Source organism: Hypomesus nipponensis, chromosome 1 (assembly GCF_054491055.1).
Source record: "Hypomesus nipponensis isolate SF chromosome 1, ASM5449105v1, whole genome shotgun sequence".
Taxonomy (NCBI): domain Eukaryota; kingdom Metazoa; phylum Chordata; class Actinopteri; order Osmeriformes; family Osmeridae; genus Hypomesus; species Hypomesus nipponensis.
In genome coordinates, this window is record NC_140361.1 from 17,590,178 (window position 1) to 17,604,085 (window position 13,908).

A 13,908-nucleotide genomic window follows, 5' to 3' on the forward strand; every position below is an offset into this window, starting at 1 on the left:
CCCTCAGGGATTAACCCAATTTATCAAAAGTCACCTTTCTTTTGGTATGGACAATGCAACACAACATAAATTACTTTTGAATGTGGTTGATGTGATGGACAGAAAGTGTGATAATAAACATATTCGCCAGATCTTTCAATTCAGAAAAAGGATAACACCTTTTTAGAGGGAAATTCTAGAGGGAAATTCTACTGGGGATCGTTGATTCAGGACATTAACTGGCAAAAAGCTTGGCTGTTACCCAGTAACTGTATCACAAATAAGGTAAAGGAGGTTCACTTCAAAATTCTACATCAAATATACCCAGTGAATGTCAATATAGCTAAATATACTGACATAAGCTCTGCTTGTTCTTTTTGGGACGACACAGATGAAACAATGTTGCATCTCTTTTTTTGAGTGTGAGAAGACAAAATTGTTTCTTAATGACTTAAATAATTATCTTTTTGAATTAGGTTATTCCCTTACTGCAAAGGATTATCTCTTCTATTATGATAACCCTGTGAACTACCCTTTTTAATTTGTTGTAAACGTTTTTACTTTGCATTCGAAATTTTTCCTCCACAAAAAAAATAGCTACAAGGACAGCCATCCTTCCTGTCTTTAAGCTAGAAATTGACTCGCTCCTTAATTCTCTTTGTTTGATCAGAAATAACGAAAAAATGATAGACTTTTATGTCTCCTCTACACGGTTGTTAAAGGATAATTATTTCTTTCTTCTGTTTTGTGATTATTTTTTTTCTGTTGTTATTGTTCATTGTCATTTGTCTGTTTTTGTTTTAATGTACTGCTGTAATGTATGATGTCCTTTGTGTTATTGTATTGTCACTATGCATCAATAAATAAAATAAAAAATAAAAAAATAAAAAAATACGCGTATTCTCTTGTCTAGTCTACATAACCGTGCCTGATGATTGAGACGTGGTCACGTGGAACTTGCAATGTCGCTGTGACAGGGCTGTGATCGGTGATTAACTTCCTTGACTCTGACCACCGAAATACCTCTTCTAATCGTTGGATCTTCTGCTGTAGCTACTTTCTACATGCGCTATAGATACATAGGCCTATGCTAAATGTTATTGTCCCTCATTTGACTCCATATTACACAATTAATGGACGAGGCGAAGGCAATTTTCAGAGAGGTGAGAGTTGTCTCGAGTTAAACAGTTTTATGCCACCTACCAGCATCTCAGGCCAAATTTTTGATAAAACTTGAGAGGCCAGTAAACATTAGGCTACTGTCTGAATCCAGTGCTTCACTTGCAATGTAATGGTATGCAAATGAAGACGGTGCTGCCTGCTCACCAACAATGAACTAGCATAACTAATTCATACCAAGCGTTAGACGAAACCTTGGCCCCTCTATTATTCTCGGAGCCATTCTAGTTGCTCGCAGTCCATTGAAAGCGACATTTTGTCATTAAGATTCGACTCTCCGCTGTCAGCAACTGTGTTCATTGTTGGTAGAACAGAGAGCAAGTTGAGAATGATATACGGGGGCTGAGAAGACAAGACGCGCTTATCATCAGCGGACCAGCTGCGGGAGAGCAGCGAAAGGCTACGGGCAGATCTACGCACTATCTTCTAGCCATGGGTAAGTAGAACAGTCGACTTTAAATACACAATTCATCATAGATGCAAAACAATGGATTGTTCCTTGTATGTCATTTTATCAGTGCAATTGACAATGACTAATAAGGGATTTCAAGTGTAGCCTACCTCAAAGTTTCCGAGTCCGAGATCTGCTGCAGTGGTGGTGATTTTTTGCTTGAATTGGCAACAGGTGCTTCTTGACAGACCTTCGTCGCCTCTACTTTCTCCACGTTAAATAAACCAAATTAAACGTCTGTTCACTGCTCTGATGGCATTCTAAGTTAGTGTCGGGGCTCTCAACTTTATCAAAAGTTTGACGCATGATTACCATACATGTCAACGGTTGGGTAGCCCACTAAAATCTTGGGGTGAATTTAACTCGAGAAGGCGCTGAACTCGGTAGAAAACTTAACTGCATACACCGTATGCCTGCGCCTCATCCATTAATTTTATATAGCGGGACAAGTTATCCCTTACTTCTCAGCGTGAGAAATACAATGTGTGAGTCTCACGGCGAATGCTTGAGATTTGAGAGCCCTTCTAAATTAGTGTCATTTGAGAGGAAAGTAGGTCCCTCAAGTTAATTGTGCCGTGCTGGATAAAAGGAGGTATGGATACTTGTGCTACATGTGGCCATGTACACGCTACATGTTAGCCAGGGATACTTTGGAAACGTTTAAGTAGCAGCTTAAAACATGAATTTACACACTTTAAAAAGGAGTAGTTATGGATATCAAATATTGGTTGTGTATGAATGATTTGAGAGATGTCAGTGTTCAAATCCTTGAGAACAGATTTCCATGCCTCTATGATTATACAAACTGGATGGGAGCCTGCAATCACACAGAGCATGTCTCTCTCTCTCTCGCTCTTTCTCTCACATACACACACACACACACACACACACACACACACACACACACACACACACACACACACCCTTTGGGCTGGCACATCACCCACCAGCCCCCCCTCTTACCATCTGTGCCAACTGTAACGGTACCAGCCACTGCTTATCCACTTCCTGTGACTGTTTCCACACATACAGCTTTCAGATGGTTACAGCCTACAACTATCTCCATGGATCTCTAATGGGGAATATGTGGCAGTAAATGGAGGATGATGTGTGTGCATGCGCGTGTGTGTGTGTGTGGGATGGAGGTGGCTCCAGTCTTTGTTTGTTGGTGGCTTTTGTATCCCTACCACACAAGGGAACAAAGACTGTTGTCTCCCTGGTCACAAAAGCAGTCTCTTTCTTTCTCTTTCGGCCCTCCCTCTTTTCTCACACTTTACTCCTATAGTGTGTCTGGGTGTGTGGGGTGTGACTTGAGTGCTGGGGTCGTTGCAGGCGTAGGTCCATGGCCTTGGCATCTATTCAAGAAGCACATGACTTGAGAAAAGAATGGTCAGCTAGAGAATAGCTGTAGCTTATTTCAGCCGGGCTGGACCAGACAGCACAGTGGATGGGCACTGCTCGTTCTACACTTTTGTTGAGGATATATGGCCTTTGTGAGGCCATGTTGTCACATAGTTTACAGAAAATGACAGAAGTAATCTGCTCACCCTTATGATTGTTATTCATTTATATAAATTACTTGTGTATTCATTTATGTAAAACATGATTTATTTTGTGAAAATATTAATTACAGCCCATACAAAACAGTATATTAATTAGTGCTATCAAACGATTAAAATATTTAATCGCGATTAATCGCATTAATGTCATAGTTAACTCGCGATTAATCACAATTAATCGCACATTTTTATCTATTCTAAATGTCCCTGATTTCTTTTTGTCCCAATCTTTTTTCAAATTTTAATGCTCTTATCAACATAGAAAAGTGGTTCGGATTGCTTTGTGCAAATATTTTTTTTATTGAAAACAACATTGCAATCGCCTGGCTTTGACGAGGGGGCAGAGAATTTGCATCAGCTGTGTGCTTGGCCATCAAGTGGTATTTCAGACTGGACGTGCTGCGATGATAGCTCAGTTTACAACGACAAAACACACAGATCACTGGTCTTGTCAATAGAACCATTTGGCAACTTTTTAAAAGCAAACTTTCCATTCAGAATCTTATTGGCATCCATTTCGGCATCTCGCGCTCGTCAACCACTCAAAACGTAACGTTAGCCTACTACCAGAGAATGTCTAATATCCGTAAACGGGCTCTGCTACTACTCTTTAGCCAGCTCGCAAGCCAAACGAGTGTTTGGCGTGCCTGTTTTGTTTCCGGTCTAGCTAGATCCGGTGTGGTGTTGTAGTTTTTCTAACGTCGGTAGTTGTTGCAACAGCATGTGAAAAAAACTACAAAGTTTGCTAGGCCAAAAAGAGCGTTAATCGCGCGATAAAATAATTGACGCCGTTAATTTGGGTTTGCGTTAACGCCGTTAATAACGCGTTAAACTGACAGCACTAATATTAATCTATTTATTTTTTGTGTGTTTTGTATTGTATATAATTTAATTAACTCAATTAAATCACTGGGTTTATGTTAAGGTGGATGAGGACATGTATTGTGTTTATAGTGCTGCCTGCTTCAGGTATAGCGTGTCTGTATTAATTCTGTTTCTTTGTATGTTTTCTAGGTTGCTATGACTGCTGTATGCGCTGTCTGGGTGGGGTGCCCTACACCTCCCTTGTAGCGACCCTGCTGTGTTTCTCTGGCATTGCTCTCTTCTGCGGCTGTGGCCATCAGGCCCTCACAGAGACAGAGAGGCTCATTGAGACCTACTTTGCCCGTAACCTCCAGGACTACATTACCCTGGCCTACCTGTGAGTCTCCAGAGCTGCTTCTCCAGGGCTTGGTCCTAGACAGGGCTTCTAGGCAGACAATAATCTTGTTTAGGTATTTTTGAAGTCTTCTGCAGTTGAAGGGATTAACTCACCTTGGTCAGGATGTCTTCCACCTCTAATACATGTCTTTCACAATATCATGAATTCTATTTTGAAAGCATATGTATGTGTCCAGGTGATGTAGAAGTAGAAGCCAAAATAATGTTCCCTCTTCCTTCCTTCCTTTCATCTTCTCCATTTTTCTCTCCCTTGCACTCCAGTATCCAGTATTTTCAGTATGTCATTTATGGCCTGGCCTCCTTCTTCTTCCTCTACTGCATTGTGCTTCTGGCTGAGGGCTTCTACACAACCAGTGCCACACGCCAGACCTTCGGAGAGTTCAGGAGCACCATGTGTGGACGCTGCCTCAGTTCCATGGTCAGACTGTGTGTGTGTGTGTGTGTATGGGAATGCTGCTCCAAGGGGCTGCTCCAAATTCCAAGGGGAGGGAGATACTTAGATTTGGAGAGGAGGTAGGTGCCTTTGCTCGTCAGTAGTAAGAAAAGAGAGTGAGGGTGTGAGGAGTGGATGAGTGAGGGATGTCGAATGGAGAGACTTGAGGATGGTGCAATGAAAGAGGAGGAGTGGAAGGGTGGAGGAGAGGTGGCAAGATGGAGGATGGAGATGCAGCTATGCCTGCCTTCTAGGATTACAGGGTTGAGGTGTTTAGGATGTTATGTAAAAATGGAGGGGAAAAAGTTAGATTCTAAACCATAGATCCCAGGATTTTAACGGAATTTATGGAACACAGGTCTCGATAACTTATATGTTTGCCTGTCGGTCGGCCCTTTTTTTCCAATCACAGTTCATTGTGGTGACCTACGTCTTGGCTGTTTTGTGGCTCCTGGTGTTTGCCTTCTCGGCACTTCCTGTTTACTTCTGTTACAACATGGATGCTACCTGTCATACTATTACCGTACTGACCGAGACGCCGGCCAGCATCAACCAGCTCTGCATCGACGCTCGCCAGTACGGTACGTGCACCTTTCTTCCACGCTTCAAATGCATTGTCTTTTTTACGGAGCCCCTGACGGGACCTGAGAAGATAAAAAATAGGACACTTTCTCGTCGGAACATGAAACTTTCTTGTCTGAGCGAGAAGTTGCTTGTTACAGTTTCCGGTGTGTGGATAGCATTACCTATAGCTTCATTGCCTTCATTCAAGACACTTGTATCGTTCACATGTATGCTACTGTTTTATTATTGACTTGTAGCCTATTTTTTATAAATGTTATAGACCTAACACTAGGCGATTAATATAGGCACTCGTAAAGCATGGCTATCGTTTCACTCAATGTAAGGTACATTTAGGCGTAACTGTTTTGGTAAATGGGACATTTTTCCATGTATACACATACAGATACATACACACACAGATACATATACAGATACACATGCACACACACACAAGCAAAACACAGGTTGGCAAAGTATCATGTTGTTCACATCAAGTCCAGTACCAGTCAAAAGTTTGGACACATTTTCTCATTCAATCTGTCCAAACTTTTGACTGGTACTGTACATACAACATTTGTAACGTTGACAACACTTACATTTAATAAAGGGTTTTGTAGAGGAGCGTGCCCAGCTCATTCAGATGTAGCCATACATGTAAATATAAATGGCACATCAACTTGAAACAATCTAATATATAGAAAGTTTCCTATGTGTTTTCAGGGCCTGGGTACGTTTTACAACATTTTACAATGTTTCCTTTTAATTTGTATACTTTATTTTGCAGGGAATCCTTAATTATGGCTAGAGACTCTCAAAGTTGTCCTATGTACATAATTACAAGATGCGGAAAATGCTATACGCTTCTAAATCAGCGTTGATTAATGTTGAAATGTTCAGGGACAAGCATTCCACGTTGAACTGTTCTATGTGTGCCATATCTAATATGTGGTTCCGAATTAAACATTTTTTTCTTTCAGGGCTGCTTCCCTGGAACGCCATGCCAGGGAAGGCCTGTGGGATGACACTATCCACCGTGTGTAAAACCAGAGAGGTGAGTAATGCCGTATGTGGTAAACGTTGTAGAGACAGAAGTTGAATTTCAACCCCAACACAGAATGAAAAGGGTCAACAAGGACTGTTCTGCTTTTGTAAACTTGTCAAAGTTCCATGTTGATTAGACCGTCATGACCCTTTTTACAAATTCTACACTGAGTTTGTATAACATTTTCTGTAATCTGCTGGAATGGCAATCTCAGAAAGGCCAAATCTACTCTTTCCAAAATAGTGAAGCTCAACTGTAAAATCCTTGGTGTCCAGCGAAGTAATCTCACTAACCTGTACAATAGACAGGTCGTAAGGAAGGCTGGACACACATGAATACAAGTCCAGAAGTAGACAAGGAATTGATAAATATCCATCATTGTGGATTTTCTTTTGGGATTTTTCAATTGAATTGAATAAATCCATTCACTCTTTATCTGTGCAGACACAGTGACACATAACTGTACTGTCAAATTTGGTAGAAGTGCAATAAACTGTATTAGATGTTTTGATACTTTGCTGTGCTCCTTCTAAAGTTCCGGATGACCTATGACCTCTATATCGCTGCATTTGCTGGAGCTGGCATCACCCTCCTTGCGCTGGTGAGTGAGCACATCTGAACTGGGCAGGGTCAAGAACCTGGCCAGCCCCACTTCAATACAGATAGATCCTGACTTTCACCCTCCCTTCCTTAAAGGTCACTGCAGTAAATGGGGGGGGGGAATACATATGTTGAACCTGTGTGAAGAATCGCAGGCTCTCACCTATCCAGAGATAACTTTAAGGAAGGAAGGATGCATCTCTTGTGTAGTAAAACAGGGTATTTGTCTGTCTCCTCGTTGGTCCACAGTGGAGAGCCTGTAGTCCACGTTGCCGTGTGACCGTCAGTGACATGCTGTGTAGGCGTCCAGGCATCTCAGAATCTCCTGCATGTCTGAACTGAGTGCTGCCCTCTGTTCAGGCTCCAGTCTCAGCTGATCCAAACAGCTCAACAGTGCTGTAATAGTATTTGGCAATTTTCCAGCTGATGAAACGGTCATTTATAGCTTGATGCCTCATTAGAGGTGCTTGTATAATGATGGTGTATTGGTATAAGAAAGAGGCTATTACATCTCAAATCTTCTCTGTGGTAACAGATAAATGATATTAGTATATGGCAACAACAGTACGAGCGTTCTGATGCCAGCCGCGTATTGACCTCATCTGCGGTCCGATACGGATTATTATTGCCCTCCTCTGACTTCATCTTCAAAATGAGCGATATCGAGGAGTCAGCTGAGTTTTACTATCCACACGATACTGAAGACATCAACAGCGACAAAGAAATTGTTGACTTTCTAAAAGAGCCGTTATTTGTGTTGGAATTAAAGCCATTTAGCAGAACCGTGTTGTCCGCTTTCTATCAAAAGTAATTGGTTGCTAGGCAACACCTGAAACACACCATAAGAAGACTTGAGAGCTAGCCACAATTAGCCTACCATTTATTTTCATTTACAAAATGAAAAGAGCTAAAAATGCAATATGATAATAAACTACTTACTAACCGAGAGTGAGGTCATGCCGGGAAATATCAAACTGAGGCTTTGCCATATAATACACTACTTACTAACCTTGACCGTTCGGTCGAGGTTAGTAAGTAGTTTATTATATGGCATTTTTAGCTTCTTTTCATTTTGTAAACAAAAATAAATGGTACCTCTAGGCTAATTGTAGCTAGCTCTCAAGTCTTCTCACGCTGTGTTTCATGTGTTGCCTAGCAACTCATTACTTTTGATAGAGTGGACAATATGGTTCTGCTAAAATTGCTTTAATTTCAACACAAAATAACAACACAAGTGATTAAAAGAGTCTAGTCTTCATCCTCACTTTCGATGACAAATCTTTTCAGCATCATCTGGATAGTAAAACTCAGCAGCTGACTCGTCGCTCATTTTGAAGATGACGTCAGAGGGCAATACGGAGCCGTATTGACCGCTGAGGAGGGCAATACGCGTCTGGCATGACTCCCCATTAGGCAATCAGAAAGCTCGTACCGTCGTTTCCATACAATAATAACTACTTACTAACCGAGAGTGAGGTCATGCCGGGAAATATCAAACTGAGGCGAACGATACGGCAAAGCCAAGGTTTGATATTTCCTGGCATGACCGAACGGTCGAGGTTAGTATGTCGTTACTAATAACTTGTGTATTTCTACAATTTATTTGTTAGTATTCGTAGTGTAGTGTTGATCAGCAGAGAAATAGTTCGCCAAAGACGTTTTACTTCATAGACTTTGAACATTGTTTAGGCTTCAAATCAACTGACGTCCCTAAGCAACGGAGTACGCTGGGGTTGAAAAGTTACCGGACTACTTGCGGAGTGCTCCGAAAGACGTGAATCCGAGGAAAAAAGGCCACTTCCCTTGACAGCGGTCATTTATACATAGCAACAGTCAATTATCGAAAAATTATTGACCACAGAACGTTGGAGCCCCATTCAAGTGAATGGAGCATTGTACTATGGAGGATTATAGGGGTCAAAACTAAATAAATAAATACTATAACACAAAGCTTTAAATAAATAACTAATTATATAATGTAATGCCTAATTGACATACAAAATATATAAATTACAAATTAAATGAGACACTAAATATATAAATGTTACATGTGTTTGTGTGTATATATTTACGTTTTAATGTGTTCACATTTATTTATTTATACTTAAATTTATTTATTTATACTTACATTTATTTATTCATCCTTATATTTATCCACGGTGTAATTTTCAGCAGCAAAATAAATCCGTCGTCCCCCGTCACCAAGTCAGGGGGCGGGTTAAAGCCTCTGATTAGTGAATGAACAGTATTACACACCAGGCAGACTCCACCAGTCGATCAAGCTCTCTTCAATCTAGAGGGATCCTCTATCGCCTCACTCTGCAGCTGCTAGGGGTGTGCGGCACTACACAATGTGGTATAGATCCGATACCAAGGAGTAAATACAGGGCCAGTATTGCCAATACCGATACTTTTGGCTTAAAAAAGTAGTTTATCTACTTTCGTGTCAGAGAAAGCAATGCCTCATAATTGATTAAGTGAATGCATCATCAATATGAATATTTGAATGACAATTTAAAATGTCATGATCATTCAAGGATTTTTTCTTTAATTGTTCATGATTATGATCATAATAAAACACAGGACAACTGAGTTGTGTTACTGCACGTACACGCCGGCAACAACTCAGCCTAGCAGGGGAGGGGTAAAGTGAGTTTGAGCGAAGTTAGACGGTGTTTACACAACCACGATGATGCAAAGGGAGTTGTGTACTCAATGTAGAATGAAACTTAAGTATCGATCTTATCACGCTAGTATCAATCAGGCTATTGATGCCAACACTGGTATTGATATTGGCCGGGTTTTCTAGATTCATTAAGAAGTGCTTAGCGTTAAGAGGTTCTTAACGAATCTGGGAAACCCAGCCACTGTCGGTCTTGAGATCTATTTGCCCACCCCTATGCTGTATCATCTCGCTGAGGATCGGGAACACATTTTCATTGATGTCTGTGTCAGTTAGGGCCAATATCATTGCTATAATTTTAGTGAAGCTCTCAATATGATGTTAAAAAAAAGGGAATTGGCTGTTGCCTCCATCTCTTCAGCTACCGCCAACATTTCGACCACTGTAGCATGCAATATTTCATTCATTGAATCCGCATAAGGTGCTGCCATCTTGGATTAGTCAAAAGCAGGTGATTCAAGTTGAACCACCAATCAGAGGCTTTAACCTGCCCCCTTACTTGGTGACGTGGGACGACAGATTTATTTTGCTGCAGCAAGTTACACCGTGGATAAACGTAAGGATAAATAAATAAATGTAAAGATAAATAAATAAATATAAGGTAAATAAATACATGTGAACACATTAAAATGTGTATATATATATATATATATATATATATATATATATATATATATATATAATGTATGTACATAGTATGTATGTCAATTAGGCATTACATTATATAATTAGTCATTTATTTAAGCTTTGTGTTATAGTATTTATTTATTTAGTTTTGGCCCCTATAATCCCCATATTCTACAGCATTAAGAATAGCCGTGTAATAAGTAGTTAGTAATAGCGCTTATACCAGAAAACTGGAGGAGTTTAAAATGGTAATTGGGTCTGTTCAAGCACTGAGTCCTGTTTTGTTTCTTTTTTTTTCTTTCTCTCTCCAGCTCACCTACATAGTCTCCACCACCTATAACTTTGCTGTTCTCCGGTACCTCGGGAGAAAGGGCATAGGCACAAGGTGTTAGTAGTCTCCTTCTTCCTGCTGTACAACACAACACTGAGAGCTAGAGGAACAACAGGGACTCCCTGTTCTCTCTTCCATTTCTGCGCCTTGAGACGGCTGCTTGGACCCATGAACATTGTTCTATACTGTCTCCCCCGTATCCCAGCCCAAACAACCTTTCCCTGTTTCTTCAAAGCCTTATGTTGGGGTTCAGGGAAAACTGTCTATTCACACCACACAAATGTCTTCCTAAATGTATAAATGGACGTGTTCATCATTTGACTCTGCTATTGTGAACAATACTTGCAAACCTAACTCACTTAACATTGCTAGATGCCTTGATATTCTTTTATTTTTGTTAGTTGTGCGACACTCATGGTGGGATCTAAAAAAGGGCATTTCCAAGGATACTATCCTCCACATCTTGTTGTCATGCCGCTAGAAGAGTGCGAGTTTGTGGTCTTGTACTGACCTCTGGGGATTTTTTCACGGGCAAATGAAAAGACATCACAATGCAGCAAGGCTGACTTAAAAAACTGGCCAATCAGAGATGTGCCCCAGGGCCCACCTGCTCAAGGGTTTATAGCAAAGTGTAATGTTGGGTGTCAGAGTAGGTGGGGGGGTTGGAGGGAGGGACAAAGAGAAGGAATGGCTCCTCTAAGCCCTGAAAGACACGCCCTGCTTCCTGGGACCCTGGTCAGCGGGGCCAGATGCATTGTACAGAGATGATGGCTCAAGGACCAGGGTTAGAAGGGGGATGGGTAGAGCATGGTTCTCTCCCAACAAAATATTTTCTTCAGTCATTTTGTACTGATTGGAAGAAGTTAGGGGAAAAAAACGTTTTGAGGAAAATGGAAAGCATGCTATACATTTCCACCTGGATGTATTTAGAGGACTGTGCAAAAGGACTGATACCACCAGAACTAGGGAAATTGTCAAATTCTTGTATTTGATATTCTTCACTCCAACGGTGCTAATTGTGAGGCAGATCAGACTGAGTTACCTTAATTTGCTTTCACGTATGTGATCTCTGTAAGTGGTCCACTGCCATTTGGGTGAAACAGACATTATAATATAATCTGTAATTTTATAGGATAAACAAACAAAGGTAGTTATTGTATAATACATGTGCATATAATGTACTGTAGATAAATGTACTAATCTTAAAAACCCTGCAAAAACGAAACCACTATGTGTACTAACAAGCCATGTTATTTAGATGAGTCAAATAGTTAGTGGCTGGCTCTGTTTGATCAGTGTTTGTTTTATGATGCCATGTTGGTAATATTTGGTAATAAAAATATATATAGTCCTACATTTCAAGACAAACTGTAAATTGTTCCTTAGTAAGCCTACATCTGGTAGTGTGTGTGTGAAAGAGATGTCTGGTTCCTTGGCTTGGCTCCTAAGGTATATTTGTAATGATATTTACCATCCTAGAGTATTCTCTGTTGTCCTGTGACTTAATCAGAAACTACTAGTAAGTACTTTAGGAAAGTAAACAATGTTCTGGGGTTTTGTGGGTCATCTACTCTGAGGGCATCATGTGGTTTCATATCCTTGGTTCTGATCCTTAATAGTCCACAGTGTTGTGTGTTACAAGAGACCAGACCTAGGTCAAACCAAACTGACAAAAATTGTTAGTTGCTAGTTGCTAGTTAGATTTAGTGCATCTCAATGGGATTAATGGTACCAAATATAAAAGTGAGTTCAGTGTACCCCATAAGTATCAGGTATCTCTCTCCCTCCTCCCCAGGTACTCTGGAGTATCCAGCTGGCAGTGAGCAGGGGGTCTCTGAGTGAGGAGAGGGAGAGAGAGGAGGAGAAGAGCTACACTCTGTACGGGAAGCTGCTCAAAGACAGAGGGGGGAGTTTGTTCTCTCCCTATGCTCCACACACACCCTCTTCCTCATCTTCACTAAGAAATTAATCCTATTGCCAAGAGTCCAAGAAGTTCAACCTCTCCAATGTGCCAACTCAACTTGTGTTACAAAATAGACTGTTAGAAGGCTGTAAAACAATTTATTTTGATGCATTCTCATGTTATGTTCAGAATATTATGACCACACCAAGTAATTCTTTGAGAATTTAAAATGTCAAATGAAAGTTACTTTGGAAAGCTGCTGTACTGATCCTCTTTTTGTCTTTGTTTGGAGGACTGGATTAAAAAAAAAAGATGTTTGTCCATATTGTCCCCAACCTTATCTTCCATTTAATTAAAGACCAATGCAGTGGTTAAATATTTGTATAAACTGAAACAAAATGTTACATCACAGAAGCATAACATGTGTGAGGGCATGACCAAGAAGGCACATGAGAACTGAGTAGGGTGCAAAATATTCAGGGGTTTATTACTTACATGACCGGATTGAACACACTAACAAAGTAAATAAAACCGTGTTGTGAAGATAAAACAATACATTATGAAACAAGCGGAGCTGGTTCATGCAGGGGGACGCGAGACATAGCGCCTCATTAGCAGCGTGTCACTGGCAGCGCATCATATCACGCAGTAGGGGCACACCTTCTTAGCAGGGCGGGCTATTTAATCAGGATATTGCTGCACTCTGCTTGCAAGTGCAACACAGGTTGCTTTCTGTTTAATCTGCTGTTTCTTGAGTCAGATGCTGTGTCCGATAGATCTGGTTCCAAATAATGATCTGGTAAGGTCATTATATGGCGGATTGCGCTGTGTGGGGCTGAATCTTTGGGAACACTTGGTCTACTGTGGGAACGTGGCCGACTGGCCGTGATTCGGCGGGCCAATGTGGGTTATGTCTGTTCTGCGTGTAACACAGCGTATTTCGCAGGATCTAACCTGAATGTCTATGTGGTCATCGACTCTGGACTGGTCCGTGTTGGATCTGGGGTGGTTAGCCGCGCATTGCTGGGCTCGGTAAATTGGTGTGTTCTGGTGCGGGTGTTTCCCCTGTTCTACTGGGCTGTGCCCTCGGCCTGTGTGTCGTTTGTTTTGGGGATGTCTCGTTGTTATGGTATTGCCCTAGCACTTAAGCTCTCTTGGAAGTCACTTTGGATAAAAGTGTCTGCTACATGAATGACTGTTAATGCAATGCGAGGGTTTTTATCATAAAACCAGATCAAACTTTATGGTTGGGTAAATGTCTGCTCAATGTCACTAGTGTGTGCTTAATGCAAATGTCTTCTCAGGAGCCCGACGTGTCGCTAGGGCTAGCAAGGAT

At 41.0% G+C, this 13,908-nt stretch overlaps 1 protein-coding gene across 4 annotated transcripts; it reads left to right on the forward strand.

The window, feature by feature from the left end:
* The first annotated feature begins 975 nt into the window (after positions 1-975).
* Positions 976-12,934, forward strand: plp1a (proteolipid protein 1a). 4 transcript variants are annotated; one of them, XM_084697323.1, is made up of 9 exons: positions 976-1,142; positions 1,468-1,594; positions 4,183-4,369; positions 4,651-4,807; positions 5,235-5,403; positions 6,364-6,437; positions 6,964-7,029; positions 10,650-10,723; positions 12,465-12,616. In XM_084697323.1, the coding sequence occupies exons 1-9, from the start codon at positions 1,113-1,115 to the stop codon at positions 12,490-12,492; spliced, it is 912 nt and encodes a 303-aa protein (XP_084553449.1). In that variant the 5' UTR covers positions 976-1,112; the 3' UTR covers positions 12,493-12,616. The 4 variants fall into 4 exon arrangements, with proteins under 4 accessions (XP_084553449.1, XP_084553450.1, XP_084553448.1 ...); XM_084697324.1 differs by having other exon boundaries at positions 977-1,142; positions 10,650-12,607; XM_084697322.1 differs by lacking the exon at positions 10,650-10,723 and having other exon boundaries at positions 979-1,142; positions 12,465-12,934.
* The last annotated feature ends 974 nt before the right edge of the window (positions 12,935-13,908 follow it).